Source organism: Hipposideros armiger, unplaced genomic scaffold (genome assembly GCF_001890085.2).
Source record: "Hipposideros armiger isolate ML-2016 unplaced genomic scaffold, ASM189008v1 scaffold_1039, whole genome shotgun sequence".
In the NCBI taxonomy this organism is placed as follows: Eukaryota; Metazoa; Chordata; class Mammalia; order Chiroptera; family Hipposideridae; genus Hipposideros; species Hipposideros armiger.
The window spans coordinates 382706-403193 of NW_017732389.1; the positions used below are offsets into that span (position 1 = coordinate 382706).

The 20488-nt window shown below is 35.7% G+C and overlaps 1 protein-coding gene across 1 annotated transcript in view; it reads left to right on the forward strand.

The window, feature by feature from the left end:
* TDRD3 (tudor domain containing 3) overlaps positions 1-20488 on the forward strand; it is a 140941-nt gene that overhangs the window by 91215 nt on the left and 29238 nt on the right. The window contains exons 11-12 of the mRNA XM_019631701.1: positions 8938-9788; positions 16218-16343. Coding sequence (XP_019487246.1) covers positions 8938-9788; positions 16218-16343 — 977 coding nt within the window. The remainder of the gene's footprint in view (positions 1-8937; positions 9789-16217; positions 16344-20488) is intronic.

Consider the following 20488-nt stretch of genomic DNA (forward strand, 5'->3'; position numbering starts at 1 on the left):
ATAGCATGGAAAAGTTATGCTAGATTCTTGGGGTGATGGGTGATTTCTCTTCCTGCCTAGCACATCATGTTTTTTAAAGGTCGCATTTTATTTTTGTAATATATAAAGAGCATCATTTCATGACCACATTTATATGTACCTGATAGGAAGGAGCCATAATCACTGATTCTAAGCTTTGTAATCTAAGTCAGAATTCCTACAGAATAAATTTATAGAGAAAATAATATTTTATAAAGGAAACAAAGCATATAAATTTTGAGTCAACAGGCAAAGTTTTATAGCCAAAGAGTTTTGTGACCATTAAAGAACATATACAATATCTAATGGTATTTTACACAAAAAGCCCTGATGTGTAGTTGAAAAAATTAATTGAGAATTTTGAGTTGAAAAACATTATGTATAAACTGGCTTAAATTCAGACATAGGAATATTAAAAAGTGTTATGCTTCTGCTATAATGGGAATTCATGTATTAATCAGTTAATGCCATCTTTTTGTAACAAATATTTTTAACGATTTGTTTTTGTTTTGCTTTACTTGTTGAATGATTATCAGTGATTTCTGCTATTCTCCTTGAATCAGCTTATATTATACATCAGTAGGTAACCTGTTGTACCATGGTACTATGACTTTTAAAAAATAGTGTTTTAGCCCAGAAATGGACATTCCTTTGGTTTTTCATTTTAAAAATTCTCTTTATTTTCCTTTTTCTACTCCTTAAAGTCGATTGGTTTCACATTTCACTTCCATGCTTTGGCTTCGTATTGTAAGACTTCTCAGTTTTGTTTTGCTATAGTGTGTGAAGTGTGCAGGAACATGTATTGCAAAAGATATTTAGTCTAAAATGATCATACTCATGATCCTGGAAAATACTAATCAACTTGGAAGCAAAGGTCACACAAATTAAGTTTAATTTTTTATATTCGACCGATGCTTCCTGTCTGACAGTAGTCCTGACATACCATCATTTCAGTTTTTACAAGTTTGATAATAAGTTACAGTTCCGTATGTTTAGTTGATTTTTTCCAGTACATTTTCTTCAATAAACATTAATATTTGAGTTAAATCAAAGACAGCATAAAGTTATTGTTTCTAACTGGTTTTTGACCCACTAGCTTAGTGCCTTATATAAATGCCCAGTTGTATCAATGAGGGAGCTGTACTTGACTTGCTCACCCAAGGCCACCAATGTACCATCGCACCGAAGGCGTTAGTGGTGCTGAGTAGTGTGGGAGCGACAGTGAGACTGCAGCGCTACATTTGGTTAAACAGTCGTTGTGTTATTTTATGTCTAGGATACACTAGGAAGATGAAAACAATCCAATTTGACAGGTGTTTTTTAGGAAACAGAAGTGCGACCGGCAGTGTTTATTTCTATATGATTGTTGGTTGGAAGGAAGGAAAGGAGTGGCCCTTTACAGTGTAGGGTTTTGGAGGATTAGGATTTAGCCTAATGACGCATTTAAGATGTAGCAACTAAAAGAAACATGACAGGCTCCTCAAAGCAATGTCACTATATCCTATATTCTCATTTCCTGTTTGAATTCTTCTTAATTGGAGGAAGAAAGTATCGTGCCCATAGAGACGTGACACAGCTAATATTTTTCCTCTTGAAGTTGTTAGGAAAACACAAAGAACAAGGATTATAAGAGATTTTGCTCTCAAGATAATATGAGTAGGCAGTAATTACAAACGAGCTTTATTTTTTTAATTGTTTTTTTTTTCTTCATAAAAGCAATGCATGTTAACTCTGGGAAACAGTGAATGGTTATTTATTCAGCATGCAATGTTAACCCGGAGATTTCCATGTGCCAGGAGCTATGTTAGAAACTTAACACAATTCAGAGATCTTAAAGTCTGGCAAGGGAAAGCGATCCGGACAGTTCTGTTCGTACTACTGTTGTGTGCATGTATGTCACTATGGCAACGAGGAAGGGCGCCTGACTCAGTCTCTATGGGGATGGGGAAGAAGGGCCTCCCAGAAAAAATAAAATCTAAGCTGAGACCTGAGGGGAATCGAAAGGGAAGATGCCTGTGTCCTGTTCTGGCACTGTGCTGGCTTGGGCACACACGGGATCACAATACGCTGAAAAGGCTCCAAACAGCACCTACCTTTCACCAGGAAGACACGCTCGGTGTTAGAGTGACTGTGGGTGCTGATGGAGAACAGGTGACAGCGTAGCTAGTAAAGCCCTCTGAAGAGGACTTCGCGGCACTTGTGTTTCATGTTTTTAGAGGTGGAAGAGAAGTTAAAATTAATCCAGTGCGGTATTTTAGGTATGAAATTTGTGATGTAACCATATTCCTGCAGTTTGTTTATAAAGAAGAAAAAGGAGGAAAATCAGCTCAGATAAGCAGATTCATTCTCCTTTAATGGATCGATTTGTACAAGTAACACCATTTTTACCCCTGGCAGATTTTTTGTTAATGGTGACCCTAAGCTGGGTTCCAGAAGCGAATGCTTATAGAAGTCCCAGTGACTAATGATTTAATGGCAGGAGCGTAATGGCAGCTTCGTGGAGGAGGGAGGCACAGCAGAACAGAACTAGTGGGGCCTGCATCCCGATTGCTTAATCCCAGCTAGTTGTGTGGCCTTGGCCAAGCTTTGTCAGCTTCCTGATCTGTATGGGCATGTTGTAGTTGTACCCTGAGAGAAGCTCATTTGGTCTTTTAACTGTCTGAGGACTTTTACGTACTCACTGGACTAAACGTTTTCTTTGGTGGGGGAGGGCATTTGTAAGGAACAGCTTGGACTCCCATGCCTTTTGAGCATGTCGGGGAGGGACACCTGCAGATGTCTCGTTGTGTTGCAGTTTCTCAGAGTTCTCATGATTTCTGCATTTGTAGCAACAGTGATCTTATGCTTTAGACCCTCTAATTTTATTTTTTCATTGACTTTTCTCTCTGTTTTACTAAGGGGGTTGGGGACACTAAAAGATTAATTCTCTAAATATTGACTATCACATATATGTTCATTTGTGAGCTTAGTCTTAAGTTATAAAATAATTTAGTGAGAACAGGAGACCAGCTTTATGTCTTTGTGTAACTGATGAAGGAAAACTGCTATGTCTGATTATAACTAATGTTAATTCTTGTGTCCATATTTTTCTGGAATTTGGTGTCTATTTTTACTTATGGACATTAATTTGGGGGTATTGGTATGTAGGGCCTTTTTGTCTTTGAAATTGATAATTACTGGTGATTATATTTTTATTTAGAATTATCCCTACAAAGGTTTTTTTCAGAAACGTTACCTTCATGAAGTGTTTCTAGCCCAGGACTTTTGTAGGTGCTGTTCCTTCTCAGACTCCTCTTCCCCACTGTCATTCATTTCTTCACATTCTTTAGGGCTCAACTGAAGCAGCACATACTTCTTCAGAGAACTTTTACTCCTAAATTAGTGTGCCCCCAGCGTTATCATCACAGTTTATATATTTCATTCTTAGGCCTTCTCACTGTTCTAAGCTGTGTTCTTTGTTTCTGTACTTGTTATCTGACTCTTCCTGTTATAGCTAACACACCACAGGCTAGAGAGGTGATGGTTTTACCTACCGCTTCACATGTAGTGACCCCCCCAGTGCTGACTCCTAGCTGGAGCTGGTGTTCAGTAACTACAGGAGAGAGTCACTGAATGAAGGCGTGAGGTAAGCAGCATTATCTCACTTTACAAGGCCGCACAGCTGCTCAGTGGTAGCACAAGGACGTAGGCCCAAAGGTCAGCCTAATCTAAAGACCCTATATGGATGCATGAGAAAAGTCATTTCACAAATATTTTCAAATTGAATCTTCACCATAATCCTGTGATAAGTATCATTACCCACACATTACAGAGGAAGAAACTGGGGCCCTTTGTGACTGTGTCAAGAACCATCACTGGGAAGTGGGAGAATGAACTCGTTTGGTCTTGAGCTCGGTGTTTGTGCGTTGTGCAATGTTTGGTAATCATTTGAACTCAGTCTGAATCTGCCCTGATGTGCTTTGATGTAAACCTTCCTAAAGCAAGCAAAATTGAAGCGTACATTTTCTAGTTCAGTGTTGTGCCCTTAGCTGAGCTCACATGTTAAACAGGTAGTAATTTTGAACTTGGAGGCTTCTTCCATTCCCGTTGTTTTTGGTAATTATGTCTTTCTTTCAGCAAATATTTACTAAGTGTTTCTGCTTGCCTGATTCTGTTGTAGGTGGGCACTGGAGAAAACAATGCTGAGTGAGACTTAGACCCCACCCTCAGTTTGCTTAATATGTAATAATATTTAAAGTATCCTCCTTTACAAAAAACTCACCTTTACAAAAAATACGGAAATGAATGAGATATCTCTATGCATTTACTTGGAAACGTGTCCATGATATACAGTTCATTTAGAAAGGATATCACAGCTCCTAAGATGTGCATGAGTGCATTTTTTGTAAACAAATAAATAAAATGCACAGAGATATGTCTGTGTGAATTATATAAAAAGAAAGAATAATTTCTGACACTGTTCATAGTGACTGTCCCTAGAGGTGGGCTTGCATAGACAGAAAGGAGAACTTTCATTCTGTGCATTTGTCTAATGATAAGATTATGAGTGATTTTTACCTTTTAAAATATGTCTTATCATTTTTTAATATGGAAAAATTTAGAGGGTATACAGAAGAATTTTCCTGGAGACTGTTTCTCACAGATTTTAAGTGAAAAACAGTATTAGAGTGATTTTGGTTTTCTAATGTATGTACATTTTCTCTATAATATGACTTTGAAAATTTGACAATAAACAAGTTTTTACTAAAGCATTCCTTCTGCCCTGTTTTCAAACAAGAAAAAAACAAACACAAACAAACGAAAACTAAAGCAAGGTAAGAATCCTAATTAAAGGCGGGGGTTGGTGATGGTGAGGATGTGTAAATAGGGAAGCAGCTATGGTCCAAATGTTTTTTTCCTGATGTAATTAATTCTGTTTATTTGCATAATTATAATGCTAATAATCATGGTAATAACAATGACAGATAACATTTACTGAGAGCTTCTAAGTACTACTTTACATGTGTGCATTTAGTTAATCTTCTGAGGCAGGCGCTATTGTTATCCCTATTTTAAAGAAGAGGCTCTGAAACATCAGATACCTCGCCTAAGGTTACAGAATTCAGTGGCGGAGCTGTCCTGTACCTACACTGCCCCTCTCCAGAGCCTGTACCCTAAACGCTGTGCTACCTCCAAGCACCAATTGTGAGCTTCTACATACCAGTCCAGCTGTTAATAGGGGTTTTTATTTTTTCTGCTTTAAAGAAAAAGAGATTATTAATTTTAGGTCAGGATTCTGACCGTCCTAGTACACAACTGAATTTTTCAACCCATCAGGGATTGTGAAAGAGCTTTTGTGATTTCTGCATCTCAGAAATGAACAGATGTCAGTGATAAAATTGTAGCTAACATGTTGTTGGTTGCATTCTGTTTTGTTTCTCTGGGCAGGCGGCTTGGCGTGGTGGAAAAATTGTGGGCTTTGGCTTCAGTTAGAGTTGAGTTTTAATTCTGGCTTCACCATTTTCTATCTGCTAACTTTGTTTTGTTTCTTCACTTGTTAAGTAAAACTGGTAATATGGCCCTTCAGGGTGATTGTGACAATGACATGAAATAATGTAGGCAAAAGACCTTTCAAGTGTAGTCAGGGACGTAGTAAAATCTTAATAAATATTAAGTTACTTCTTCAAGTAGTTGTCTCAAGATAAAATGAAGAAACAGAATGTACCTATTTTTCTATTATCAACGGAAGGTACAACTGCGACTGGAGAATGAATATTCTGCAAAGAAGTATTAATATTTTCAGATGCCTGATTAATTCAGTACATTTTTATATGCAACCCCAAATAATTTGTGGCAATTAATAAATGCTTAATGATTCTTGTATTTCAAATCACAGTGATGTAAAATATTGTAATCAATTATCTTGTAAACATACGTTTTGAAATTTGAAATTCATGACCTGGTGTAATAGGAACAGTTTATCACAAGTCAAACTAAACTCTTGCCGCATTCTTTGATTAGTTTTTTTTCATATGAGCTTTCATCACTTTGATCTTTTAGATGTTTTCACAGTTTTAATAATTTTGTGATGAATTTTTTAATCATTTTGTCTAATCTTTTTCTTTTTTCCCTTCAGGTAATTGAAAAAAAATGTGATGCATTTTCTTCTGTTGTTTATACAGAAAACTATCTGAGTGTGTTTTTTATTAGAGTGATTGTAGACCTGGCCTGTGGTGCCGATTAGTATTTTGGGTGGTTTGGAATCACCACCATGCCTCCTCAAGATGGGTAGCAGAGAGCAACTAGAGTATGAGTAGATTATGAACTTTCTATTTGATCTGGGATTTTAATTTACTTAAAATCATCTTTTCAGTTTAGTAAATAACAGTATAGTAATTGAGCATCTTCTGTTGTTTTTTTACTAGATTAGCTCAGTTCCACTACCTAAGATAAAAGATACTAGGTTTAAGGAAATCTGAGAATGATGAAACATTTAAGGACTTCCCTTTCTTGGGCTATTTTTATTTTATTTTGAAATGAAATATATATATATATATATATATATATATATATATATATATGAAAACTATGTTTTTTAAAAAAAACACAATTTGATCCTCTTCCTCACTGAGTTTAATTTATTTTTAAAATAAATTATTTAAAAAAATTATTTTCCTTATAGATGCTTCTCTTACTATATTATCCCAGCACAATAATGGAAATGACATATGTTCACTATTAGTACACTTACTTCTTTTATTCTGTAACCTAATGTATATTGTCAATTAAATCGATGAGGAAATCATTACTGTTTCTTTCAGAGGAACTGTAATCAAATTCTCCCACACCTCCCAAGCCTAATTGCAGCCCACATTCTGTGTACTTGGCTGTCCAGACCCCCATCTGGAGTCCAGAAGACTTTCTCTTGTGATGACCTAATATATTTGTACTTCCTGAGTATCATAGATATCAGTGATCGTATCTGGAATAATAAAACAAATTGATCCCTAAACACAGCAAGTTGAAAATGCTCCTCAAATATCTATTCAAAGCTAATTGATAGCAAATAACATACCTTCATATTTGACTTACTTTTGAAGCTGAAAAGTTTATTCAATTCAGTATACAAGGGACTTTACCTCTCTTTGTTACATAAACCTCATAACATATGTATGTTAAGACTACGGTGGGGACTCTTTGATAATGTATATAAAGTGCATGCGTGGGGTACCTATTACATTGCAGATAGCCAACAAGAGGCAACCACTGTTTGTATTCTCTAATAATGACTGGAACAAATGCCATTCGTATATGCTTCCTGCTGAAAATGCTCATTTGTATACTGCTTATATTCACTACTATTCTTGCTTCCCTAAATCTTTACTCCTGGAAATAAATAATGCCAGCAGAAACTAAAGGTGACCGTTTTTCTTCTCTCGAATGAAAAACTTAATGTTGACTGCTGTTGTTAAAAACAAGGTATCTTTGTTATATTTACAAAGCAGATCTTGGGGAAAAGGGATTTAAAAAAAAGTCTCTGTAAATCGTCTTAGCTAGTATTTGATATCCTGCGTATTTGAAAAATCTTTATTCTTTGTCACCATTAATGGGTGGTTTGGCTGGAGATAGAATTGTGCTTAGAAAATAATTTTCCTGTATTTTAAAGATATTTCAAAAAGCCCATTAAATTGGCTTCTAGCGTCCAGTGGTTCTGTTGAGAAGTTTCTTGCCACTTTGAGCCTTACTCTTAGTCTGTGACTTGATTTGTCACTTGGAAATTTTTAAAGGTCTTCTCTTTATCCCTGTTGATCTAAACATTTTACCTGGTACTTTTCTACCTGCAGTGGGTGTTTGGAAATGTATGGAGACAATTTGGGAGCCACGGTGACTAGGAATGCTGAGAGAGGTTGCTTTGGCACTTAGTGCCTGGAGGTCGGAGGGGTTAATTTCCTTGTAATGCAGGAAACAGTCTCTCCCCAAGTGTCAGCAGTGTCCATGTTGAGAAGTATGGTGACCCTGGGGAAATACTAGTATAATCTTGACCTGCATATTGATAATGAGGTCTGACAAGAGAAATGAGACATGTATACCAAAAATCAATGAATGTGTTTGGATATAATGTTACAGACGTGCTGAGTGAAACAATGGCAGAAGAAAGTGTAAATGACATGGTGCAAATTGAAATAGAATAAAAGTCACTAGGTGAAATACTGCTATTAAATTATCTACGACTGTATATTTACCATATCACTGCTTTAGTTTCTAGCTGGACATTACCTGCACTCTTGTGCTAAATCATGTTTTTGACACCTTTTTTTCTATATTCCCAAGTAGTACCTGCTTTTAATTACTTTTATAGGTCAAGGAAATTATTAACTCTTTTCTATAGTAGGATATCATTTTGTTATCCAAACACTTAGTAATTCAAGATCCAAAAAGATTTGAGAAATACCAGTTTTGCAAAGGCTCGAGCTTGGCATGCCATTGTAGCTATCCTTCTCTAAGCTGAGGGGGTTCAGAAAGCAGTTGAGCAAGGGTTGCACTTGCACAGTTTCATAGCAGCTTCTGAGCTAGCAGTTTGCAGTTCTGTTCATTAATGTCGTGGGAAATGAATTACCAGGATTGCATATGCAGATAGCTATATTATAAGAATGCAAACATTCAGTAATAAAGACAAATTGCTTTTAAATTATCCACCATTTTTTCATGGTTCATATCATTGCTTTACTTAACGAGTGGGGCTAACTGAGGAGACTGTACGTAAGAAACACAGGCCTCCAGGAAGCAGAGGGGGATGAAGGTAATGAGGTGGAGAGACAGTGGGAAATGTGAAAATAGTAATTTGCTAATTTTGTAGTCATGCAATAATTTTTATGCATTTTGAAATATGAATGCAGAGTCATCATTTTAATATGCATCTGATATATTTCTGCTTTTCAGAACCTAAATCGCAGCCTCAGCAGCTTCATCAGGGACAACCCAGACTGTCGAATACTGAGCAAAATGGAATCAAAGATAATAATCAGCCCAGATACCTTCCTCGCAATGACACCAGACAGCCAAGAAATGAAAAACCTCCTCGTTTTCAAAGAGACGCCCAAAATTTAAAGTCCGTTTTCGAAGGCAGTGGATTACCTAGAAATAGAGGTTCTGAAAGACCGACCACGTCTTCAGGACCTGACATATGGGCTGAAGAGAGAATCAGGTGCGACAGACGGTATTTCAGATACGATAGAACTAAGGACACCTCATATCCTTTAAGCTCTCAGCATAATGATGGTGCTTTTAAAAAAAGGGACAACTCTATGCAAAGCAGATCAGGAAGAGGCCCCTCCTATGAAGAGGCAAAAGAAAACCCACTTCCTCAAGAATCCATAGATTATAGTACTCAAAAACGTGGGAGAAGAGAAAACCAAACAGCAAATCCCGATCACTTTTATGACAGGAAACCACGACCATTGAGTAATGAAGCTTTCGGTGGTGTAAGAATTGAGAAACATTTTAATGTAAATACTGATTACAAGAATCCTGTCCGAACAAATAGTTTCATCGGTATTCCAAATGGAGAGGCAGAGATGCCACCGAGGGGAAGGCGGGTAGGACCTATTAAGCCAGCAGGACCCGTCACAGCCACACCCTACGATGAGAAAATGCTTTACAGTGCTGGGCCCAAACGAAGATCGGGGCCAATTAAACCAGAAAAAGTGCTCGAATCATCTCTTCCTATGGAGTACGCAAAAGTGTGGAAACCTGGCGACGAATGTTTTGCACTGTATTGGGAAGATAATAAGGTATGCATGCTACAAAGGTATTATATACTAACATTACAAATTGTAACATTCCATTGAGACTATAGAAAGCCATTGTTTGGAACTGTGAGTTTTGTTCTACATTTGCACCTGTTTAAAGTCCTTGAACAGATTTGTAGATATACCATTTATAAAAGGAAAAACAAAATATTGTTTTTTTATGGATGCTTGGGGAGAATCAGTCCCATGGGATGTTGGTGAGGTTAGCTTTGATTCTAGCTTATATATCAGAATAGTATTGTGAAAATTATTAAGTGAAGTTGATATGTTATTTCACTTATCATCACCTGAACTGTTAATGCTAGCTTTTCTTTCTGGTAAGATTATACTGATTCACTGACAATTTCAAGGAACTGAAATTCAGGCTAGGGAATGTGGATGGATCTTTTGAAAGGATGCTGTAGGCGTGGAATCAGGAGCCAGGCCCCACTGTGTTCAGTGACTGAGGAGGCCGAGTAGTGTTAGGTGCTACCTGGTGATACCAGCAAAGGAGAGGTACCGGATGGTGCAGCTAGGCGGCAGTCTCTTCAGTTCTTTGTATACATGTGAGATAATACTTGTGTAGAAGCATCAACTCTATTGTCAAGTTTTATTAAAGGCTAAAAGGAGAGGTGAAGGCAGCGCTAGCTGTGTCTTTTCTTTTTTTCCAGAAAAGCAAAAGCCTTCCCAGAAATACCAACAAATAATCTCATTATTTGGAATGGTTTTACATGGCTGCTTCCTGGCTATTAGGGAGCTTGGAAAGCAAGTACAGGTGTTCTTTACTATTCAGACTCTTATTCTTGCAACTCAGACCACTCACTTTTCTAAAATACCAGATTGGATCTGGGTAGTGGGGGATTACTTATGTTCAGCTGTTTCTCCCTCATGGTAGAGGCAAGAAAGGGTGAAGTAGCTGGAAATCAGTGTTGGTCTGTAGTGTTATGTACGTTAGCGCAGACCTTGTGTCAGATGCTTCTGTGAAAGGCTGATTAAGATGAAGATGGAAAAATATGTTATCGTATTGGATAGCATGAGATTGTTGGTGACTTTGACGAGCACAGGAAGTAAGTGATTGGAGTTCAAGTCTTACAGTGTTTGAAAGCCTTCGTAAACAACTCAAGCTTTCCATTAAAATCCTACAAGGATTGTGCCCTAGTAGTAAGTACAAACTACTGCAAACAAGCTCTTACAAAGTCTAAAACCAGCCATTTACAGGATCAAGGATATCTGCTTGTGCTCGGTCTGCCTGACAAAAAGAAACCTAGTCCTCTTTTTGGGAAAAAGTAACATTTTCTAGAACCTCTTTAATTTTTTATCTGTAATGTCTGGCATCCTATAAAATTATGAGGCATGGTTAAAAATATGCAGAGGGTGCCCATAAAAATATATACACATTTTAAGAAAGGAAAACTATTAAAATTGTAATAATATATACCGATAACAAAAGATGAATACAAGTCACGTTTGACTTCTGCAAGTACAAGAGGTGCTCAAAGTGGTTCCCATCAGAGTCCAGACACTTCTGATTACTGAGAACTACTGCTTGAGCAACACTGACCAAAGTGTCCACTTGTGCACACTTTTTTGGCACCTTCAGTATATATAGAGAGCGAGCGAAAGAGAGAACATGAATGACCAGAAACAAATAAAGCAACAGAGAATAATAATAGATCTACAGATATCCAGATATTAGACTTAGCAGAAAAGTTCTTCAACAAATAGTGAATATTTAACAAAGCGTAATTAAGTAGCTGCTTCTGTGCTAAGTGTCAGGTGCTTGGAATTTGGAATATATCAGTTCTGGCTGTGCTATTACCCATAAGCCTTCAAATACCTGATGAGATTGTTAATAAAACTTTACTTTTAATTGTAATTATCTCAAAAACTCAATAATACTTAATTCATTTGTTGCCTCTACTGAATATATTCAAAGTAATGTCATATATCTTTTGAAAGACAGTACCTAATAATTCCCAAAATGTTATGAGCTTTTACAGTATTTTTGGAATAATTGGATGATTTTCCACGGTGACTACTCTGATTTTAACTGGGTGTATAATTTCATTTTAGAGTGAGGGGACTGTAGGCTCTATATAGATTATACCATTAAGCAAATAAGGTAAACAATATTCACCCTCTGGAAGAGGTGACATTAGTTATCTTCTGAAACCACCTAATTTAAGAAATAGCTTTCAAGTGTCATGTCAAAAATAGGCAACTTTCCAATTTTCTAGCCAGAGACCAGGGCAGAGATTTAAGAAAAGACATTGGCTGTAACTATCATTAAGAAATCAAAATCTTAATTGCATTACAGCAATGTTTTGGAGCTACCCAATCAGTATAATCTATGAGGTGTGATCACAAAATACCATAAATGTTTAAATTTAAAAAAATTATTACAGTAAAAGGCACATTGTCAGTAATCCCCCTCAAAATACACCCCCTCACTTTGAACACACTTATCCCATTGTTCTTCCCACTTTCTGAAGCAGTTCTGGAAGTCCTCTTTTGTGAGTGTCTTTAGTTGCGCTGTCGTGGCTGCCTTGATGTCCTGAATCATTCTGACTTTGGGGAAGAGCCAGAAGTCACACGGTGCCAGATCCGATGAATAAGGTGGATGACACACTGCAGTGTTTTTATTTGACAGAAATCGCCGTATACCAGAAGCGATGTGTGACACAGAGTGTTGCCATGGTAGAGGATGAAACCATCTGCCCATTTCATGTTAATGCATTGTTCGTGACCTATGATTTGTGGCACACTTTAAAACATGTCTTCTCTGAACCGTAGCTCACACCCAACTGACTGCACAGAACAAGTTGAAACTTGGCACACACTGTTACTAAGGTTTGATGTGCTGTCTCCCATATTGATGATCCCTGCTTTTCCATTGGATGGCACTCTACACACACCATAATTTTTTATCACACCTCGTATCATTTAAAAAATCGCTCACTACATCTTGCCTTCTTTCAAGCTTTATTTCCACTGAAGGATTTGAGAATTTGGGACAATTCTTCTTCCTCTAGACTGCCATAACTGGTTCAGCTCTTTCTGCCCTTTCCACTGAAACATTCTAACAACCTTCCAACTGGTCTCCTTACCTTAAGCCTTATTCTTCTTAAACTTGTCATTGAAACTGCCACTCCTGTGCTCCTGGACATAGACCATGTCATTCTTCCCAGTTGAAATATTTGACGTGTAAAATAAAAGAGATTCTGACATGCATGTGGAGAGCCTCTATCAGTTGGCTCTTACCTTCTTGCCCCGTCCACTCTCCTATTGATTGACCTTTCTTACATCATCTGTAATTAATTTTAATCTATTTGTAATTTTCCGCACTCGTCTTCATGTTTTATGCCTCTGTAACTTTTCCTGGAGCACCCTCCTCAGTTCATTACTTGGCTAAACCCCTTCACCCTTTGATGGCCATAACCCTTGTCATCTGCACCAGGAACCTCGTCTTGAACACCTTGGCCTCGTTAAAAGGCCGCATCACTACACTTACTGCAGTACTTCCCATCAGAAGTCATTTTTCACACGAGTTATCTTTATGAAAGTGTCAGTTCTGAAACGATGTCAACTTACTTGTTTTCCTAGGATGTATTCTGACTTGTTGTTTGTTGAACATACCTGAACTGACATAATTATCTGAGAAGTTTACAGTGAAAGCATAGGTCCAGAAATATAGCACTACACGGAACACAGAAGTGTGAGGCTAAAGAAATCAAAGAGGAAGGGAGAGGGTGAATGTATATCAAGAGCTCTAAGACAAGGAAAATTCCATCATGGTGTCTCTAAACTTCCTGGCATCCAGGCCTGGGAAGGAAACACGATGAATTAACTTAATAACCTTTGTAGTATGAAGTGTAATAATAGTTAATCAGTAAAAACAGTCTTTCCTGGTACATCCAGGGTAACTCATGTTTTAGAAGGATATGGAGAATAAGAATTTCTGTTGCTTTTAGCATTTTCTGATTCTGGTGAGCCTATTAAGAGATACTGTTCGAGTGTAGATGGTATTATAGTAGAGCATCCAGCGAACCTAGTTTGAAGAAAATATTCCTTAAGAGTACATAGTTTTTCATTTCTGTTCCGTATTCACTAAGCGGCATTCAGACCTATAATTTGGGTCTTCAATGAGTTGACCTATGATGTAGAAGGACTCTAATTAGTTGACCTACTACTCCTAGTTGCCTTAACAGATAAATTTTAGAATTGTAGTTGTTATGTAAATCACACTCAGTTCCTCCTGAGTTTGTTAATGCACATTACTTCCCAGAGCCAAGTAAAACTGGGTAAACTGATAAAGTAAAAGTGTCTGGTCTTGCAGTGTCTCAAATCCTATAAATCATGGATATGAGTAATGTGCTTGGTTACTCCTTACCTGACATCCCCGCTTGTCCCCACTTCACCCCAACTGGCTGTAATGATGGCAGCAATGAGCCTTTTTCTTTGAGATTTATTTTTGTCATATATTTCTGTTTTTTAAAAAATGCTCCATAGTTATATATCCTGATTAGTACATAAGAATTGCCTTACTAATGTTAGTCAGAGGGTTTCAATGGCTAATAACAAAATCTAACACTAGTTATTTTTACACCCCTTAATTAGCATGTGAATATTCTTCCCTTCTGACCCTCTTAGTTCTGTCCTGAAATCTTACTCCTGTTCAGTGTATGTCAGAACTCATGTAGATGAGATCATTTATCTTTTTTTAGCCAATTTATGATTATCCAAAGGTAAGTTTTCTTTCTTAAAAACATTATTCTCTTAAAAATGATTTTCTTTAAAGTATTGCATATTTGAAAGTTGCTAAGAGAGTAAATCTTAACAGTTTTTATCACAATAAAAAATTCTGTAACTGTGGTGATGGATGTTAACTAAACGTATTGTGGTATCATTTCACACATATACATACTATATCAAACTACTATGCTGCACACCTACAACTAATACAATGTCATGTCAATTAATATAATGTCAATTATATCTCAAAATTGGTTAATTTTGAAAAAGACATGAGCTTTCAAAATAAATTACACATTCGCTTTCCTCTCTGTATATCTGGAGACTGTCATGAAAGTCTTCATGTTCTAGTGTTGTGATTAGTGGGAGCTTTCTAGTAAGCCATGAGTCTTCTGGATTATTTTCTGAAGAAAAGTACCAGCTAAATGGCACAAAGCATGTTTGGTAGCTCCTTTTAAAATGAATAGGAAAGATTTTACTTTGTCTCTGGAAAGCCGTTATGATTTGCTAAATACTCTGACTTAATCAGTGGTCTGCTGAAAAGACCTTTGAGTAATCATAATACCATGACTTTAATTGTTCTCTGATGAAAATGTTGATGCACCCAGGGAAAAAGTACTGTTAAACTGGTAGGAGCTACAGCTTGAGAGTATCAGAAATAGTTATTATCATAAGGATTTTTGCAGATAGGTATGAGTTTGTTAAAGTTAGATTAAGGTATTTGAAGTAGTGGCTGAGTAAATTAGTTGTATTCTGTTGATATTAATGTCACAGCAAGCACCAAACTGGACAGTGATTTTTGGGGTATTAGGAAGCAATACTGTATATTAACTATTACGTGGTGTGAGCTTTTAGAAAAAGCTGTGGTAGTATGTTTCATCATTTTTAATGCAATTAGTGCATGTACCAAGTAGATAAGCATATCTGTATTCAGACATAGGAAGGAATAATCAGAAAAGGTATGCTTTAAATCTTACATAAGTTAATGCAAATCTAAGTGTGACCAAGTTATGTCATTACAGCAGATCTTACTGGTGCATTAAAAAAGCAGTTTTAGCTCTAGATTTTGGAGGATTTCCTGGGTAACTCTTAAGTTCTGGGTTTCACGTTCAGTGTAGTTAGCTAAATTTAAGGTTTTTAAGTTTGTTTCTATGTTACCCACTAGGATTGGCATACATGTTCATATGTGGAATAGTTGACCCTCACTTTTCAACCAAGTGTAAACTTTATGCTGATGAACCTGCCTTTTGTTTTATTAGGTGCCTGCAACTTTCTTCTAATTGTACTTGTTGGGCTATCAAATTTACAATGCTCTTGGCCTTGTTTTGTTCCTGTTTTGCTATCTTGATCATAAACCTAGGCCAAGTACCAGTGTTGGCTATTGCACAGGATTCTGTTTGTTTTTTCAATATAAGACCCTAGGGAACAAACGGGATATTTTCATTTTAAGTTATGTTGTCAAAGTCTGTAGGTGCAGTGTCCTTAGGGCAGTGAATCCTGAAAGTTCATGATTACGTGGCAAGTTGACATTGAGATTGTCCTTTCCCTGATCAAAAATGAATAAAGACTTTTTAAACAAATTACACATTCTAACACTCTGATAATTTACCTTTCCATCAAATGTTGCCCTTTGTAGACAATTTTGATCGTCACATTTCAAACTCCTTCTTGTCTCCCCAGTTTTACCGAGCGGAAGTTGAAGCTCTCCATTCTTCAGGTATGACAGCAGTTGTTAAATTCATTGATTATGGAAACTATGAAGAGGTGCTACTAAGCAACATCAGGCCCATTCAGACAGAGGCATGGGTACGTGATCCAAATTCTGTACTCAGGCATAAGCTATTCTGAAGAAATGCATAGCTCTAGAAGATTAGTCACAATAATACAAAATTGGCCAGTGGAAAAATATTTTAAATTTGCTTAAACCTGGCTACCCCTAGAGCAAGATTTTTAGTTTAATAATTCCACTGAACTGCAATAAAAGTGAAAGCACTGGAATTATTTTTCTTGTATAATGCTTTGTTTTATTATGCTTTGGAAATAGGTGCCCTTATTTATATGTTTGCCAAAAATTTGTATGTGTAAAATAAGCTTTTATGCATATTTTGTTCTTTCCCAGTTTGTTACTTTATATTTGACCTAATTATGTCCAGCAGTTGTCAAATTTAAATCTCTGTTGGATACATGTATATTCTTTATTATTTTAGTTTCATGTAAAATTAAAAAAAACACTAAATTATATATGAATTCATGCTGCATTTACTACACATATATTTATATATGTATAAGTACAGATGAACTATAAATATCTCGTTAATAATTATTTGATGACTTTTATTGCCAAATGTTATGTCAAAGCTGTGTGATAATTTTGATGATGTAATTCAGAATGTATTGGCCTTATGGGGTCCATTTTATACAGGACTTAATGTGACTTTATAGAGACTGATTCTCACCTACATTTAGGCAAAAACAGGAGGACAAGGCTTATTAGAATTAGTTTAATAACTTTTTTAAAAATTTCCTTTCTCCAGTTTGTGGGGAGCTGTTAAGAAACATATTTAGCAGCCTAATTTGTTGCTATTTCCCTAAAATATCAAAATATACTAGAAAATTATATCATCCAGATGTAGCCTTCATCACTGAAGTGTATGTTGCTTTCCCATGAGCTGCTTTTATTTTATTTTAGTTTTGGTCTTTTTACATTTTTCTGTATTGACCTCAGTGTCATGTTCCCTGGGTTCTCCTCCCAAAAGGGTAAATAAAACAGCAACCAAAAACCTGGTAGCCATAATCATGTTTTGGGCCCTGGATCTTGATTCTTTACATTTTTATTCTAGAAAAACTTATTTTCTAGATAATTTGTCATTTCATATTTATAATGTTACTAATGGTTCATATGTTTCATTTAGAGTTCCTTTCTCTCACTGTCATCCTCTAAAGTTTAGCTACTTTTTCCCTAAAAGACTGAAATACCATCAATACTTAATTTATGTCTTTCTTTTCTTGGAGAAACTTGTTGTACCCATATTTTTGCCCTTTTGATTTTCATATGATGGCTGTTTGCATCTTTGTTTCCATTAATCCATCTTAATCTAGTTTTGATGGTGAAAATAATTATTGATTGATAATTATTTCTAGAAGTTGAGTCCTGGTTTGCTGTTCATCATGTGCTCCCAAATGTTTTCAGTCGTTACAGTCAAAGATTAAAATAGTTTTTTATGTTTAGTTTTCTTTCAATTTTTTAGAGACTTAATAAGAGATTAATTTTATTCCTTTCTCCCTAAAGAGAAAATGAGTTTTCTTACTTCATTTCTTCTCTACTTCCTTTTTCTGTTCCAGGGTGGCCATAACTGATGAGCACATTGTCATTCCTCACTGTAGCTCCTCCAGTCAGAGGTGTTGGGTATTGAAGTGATAATTTTCTTTCCACAGTCAGTGACTTTTCCTTTTTCCCCTTTAATAGTCCTCATTGCTTTTTCATTGATTTTAGGTCTATATTATCTTAACTGGACAATAACTTTATCAAATGTCACAGCCCATGTAGTGATTCCATTCTGAACCACAGCAATATGCTTTTATACTCTTCCCACCCCTTTGTGAATACTCATCTATGCTTTATTGTGCTGTGTTTTTTTTTTAACCTATTTATTTTCCTGCAGTCAATTTAAAAATCTTTTTTATAAAATGCTTGAAATATTTTTCAGGAAGAAGCAGGATAGAATCACTAAATCTTTTGGAGATTCTGGTATTTCTTTTCTCCTGCTTACAAATAATCAAGTGATTGTTGATATTTTCTGATTTTGCATAAATTAATATACCAAATATTTTTGGATCATGAACATCATTTTCTTCTTTATCTGCATGCATAATTGACTTAGTTATAGAAGCATTTCCTCCTTCTTCAGATATTGAAGCCACCAGCTTAACATATCTTTAACCCATCTCCATTTAAAAAAATACATATGTGCATCTATTCATAAAAAGCCCCTGAAGAAAAACAGTCTATGTGGCTGTCAGTATATTTAATGTAGAGTTAGTGTAGAGTTTTCTTAGCCTGTAAGAATATTAATGTTGAGGTGTATGAGCACTTTTATCTTTTTGTAACTGGGGAATTGTGACAAGTTTTAAGTTAATCAAAAGCAAAGCGTTCACTATACCAATAAGATGGTCACTCTAATTGATAGGTTGTACTAGAAAAATTAAAGGGCTGCAAAGTTGCGATGAAATTATTAGAAGCCTTAGCACAATTATTTGCTCACACTATGGATTGTGTAATTTTTAATTTTTTTAACTCTTGCACTACATATGTGCATTATGATTTTTAATTGTGAAATGATATTGTATCTTTTATTAAGGTTTATGTTTGTTATTGGCACAAGGTTTTGAAAAACCTCTTGTTTTCTAAATGCAGCGATGATCATGTACTGACGATTTTTTTAATAGTTTGCAGGAAAAACAACCCAAAAAGCCTGTGTATAAACTAAATGCCTTTATAGAAATCAGTTGCCTGTATTGTCTCTTAAAGGTGGAAGGATAAAATCATTAAATAAAAAGCATGAAATATTAAGAGACTCAGTGACTTAGTTAATAGTCTCTTGTATGGAAAATAAAAATAAAAATCTAGCTAATAGTTTAAATCCAAATGTTAATATTTTTCTCTTGAAGTTTAGGAATTACTTGCCTTAAGTCTGTCTGTAGACCAAATATCTATTTTCTCTTTCTATCTGGATACGCCTTTTTATTTTCAGAACATACTCAGTGATGATATTTTAGATGGCAAAAATTTATGTTCTGATTATAATTAAATACTTTATTTCCTCTAAAATTATTTACTGAGCTTTTTGGTAAGTCTTCCTCGATTTTTGTTTGCTCTGCCTAGATTTCACCTGATTCTTTCAGTTCTCATAAAATATTCTGCCTTAGTTTTAGTGTCTTTATTATACTGATCTCTCTGTTACACATAATGTGGGGTTCACAGCTCATTCTTAACTGGATAAGTACTCTAATATTTTCTTCCATGTCCTTTGAACATTGTAGAATTCTCCTTAGTATTTTATTAAAGTAAATGAAGCATTAGGAATCTCATTTTATGTGTAAAATTATATGTAGAGAAAACCCCATACTATGTATTATTTTATATTTCTGACCACTGTATGAAAAAACATTAAGGGCAAAGAAACCTGCTGTTTATGTTCCCTGCAAGGCTTTTCCAAATTGGTCCTTTTAATTCTAAAACTAATACCAGCAAACCAGTAAAAAGATGCCACAGGCAATTTGGAATGACTGTAAAATACCCGGGCACTGCTGCTCAGACAAATCTTTTGTGTGTTTGGCGTATTGTTGCTTCTGAATTGCTTTTCTAAACCAGTAAAAAACACTGTCAAGTCCTGATTTTCCGAGTATATTTATGACCTGAATTCCACTGAAGCTTTTAGGTCCTAAGAAATGGTTTAGAACATGCTAGTTTCTAAACTTTCTTTTTAAAAGTTCATAGCATTTACTTCTTGCTATCAGGAAATGACCATTGTTTGACTATTGTGTCAACTAGAAAAATTATTGTTGTGTAGATAATTTTTGGTTGTAAGACCTCAATATTACACATCATCTAACAGCTATTCTCGAAAGTGACAAATGATCATTATTGTCTTTTAGGTGATTATCCTCTGTCTTAATTGTTTTTCTGTAAAGCATTCATTTATTCAACAAATATTCATTACTCATCTATTAGGTGCCATCATTGTTCGGGGGGGAGGTACTTATTTATGGAAACCGCACAAAATTCCTGCCCACTGCACAAAGTTAGGAGAAAGTTTTAGTTCCAGTTATGTGAAACAAACATAAATATCTCATGACAGCCTTTATTCTTACTTCTTGAAGCTTTAAAACAAAATACAAATGGTGATAATCTTGTTTACTGAAGTTTTAATTTAAATAATATTTAGGTCTTT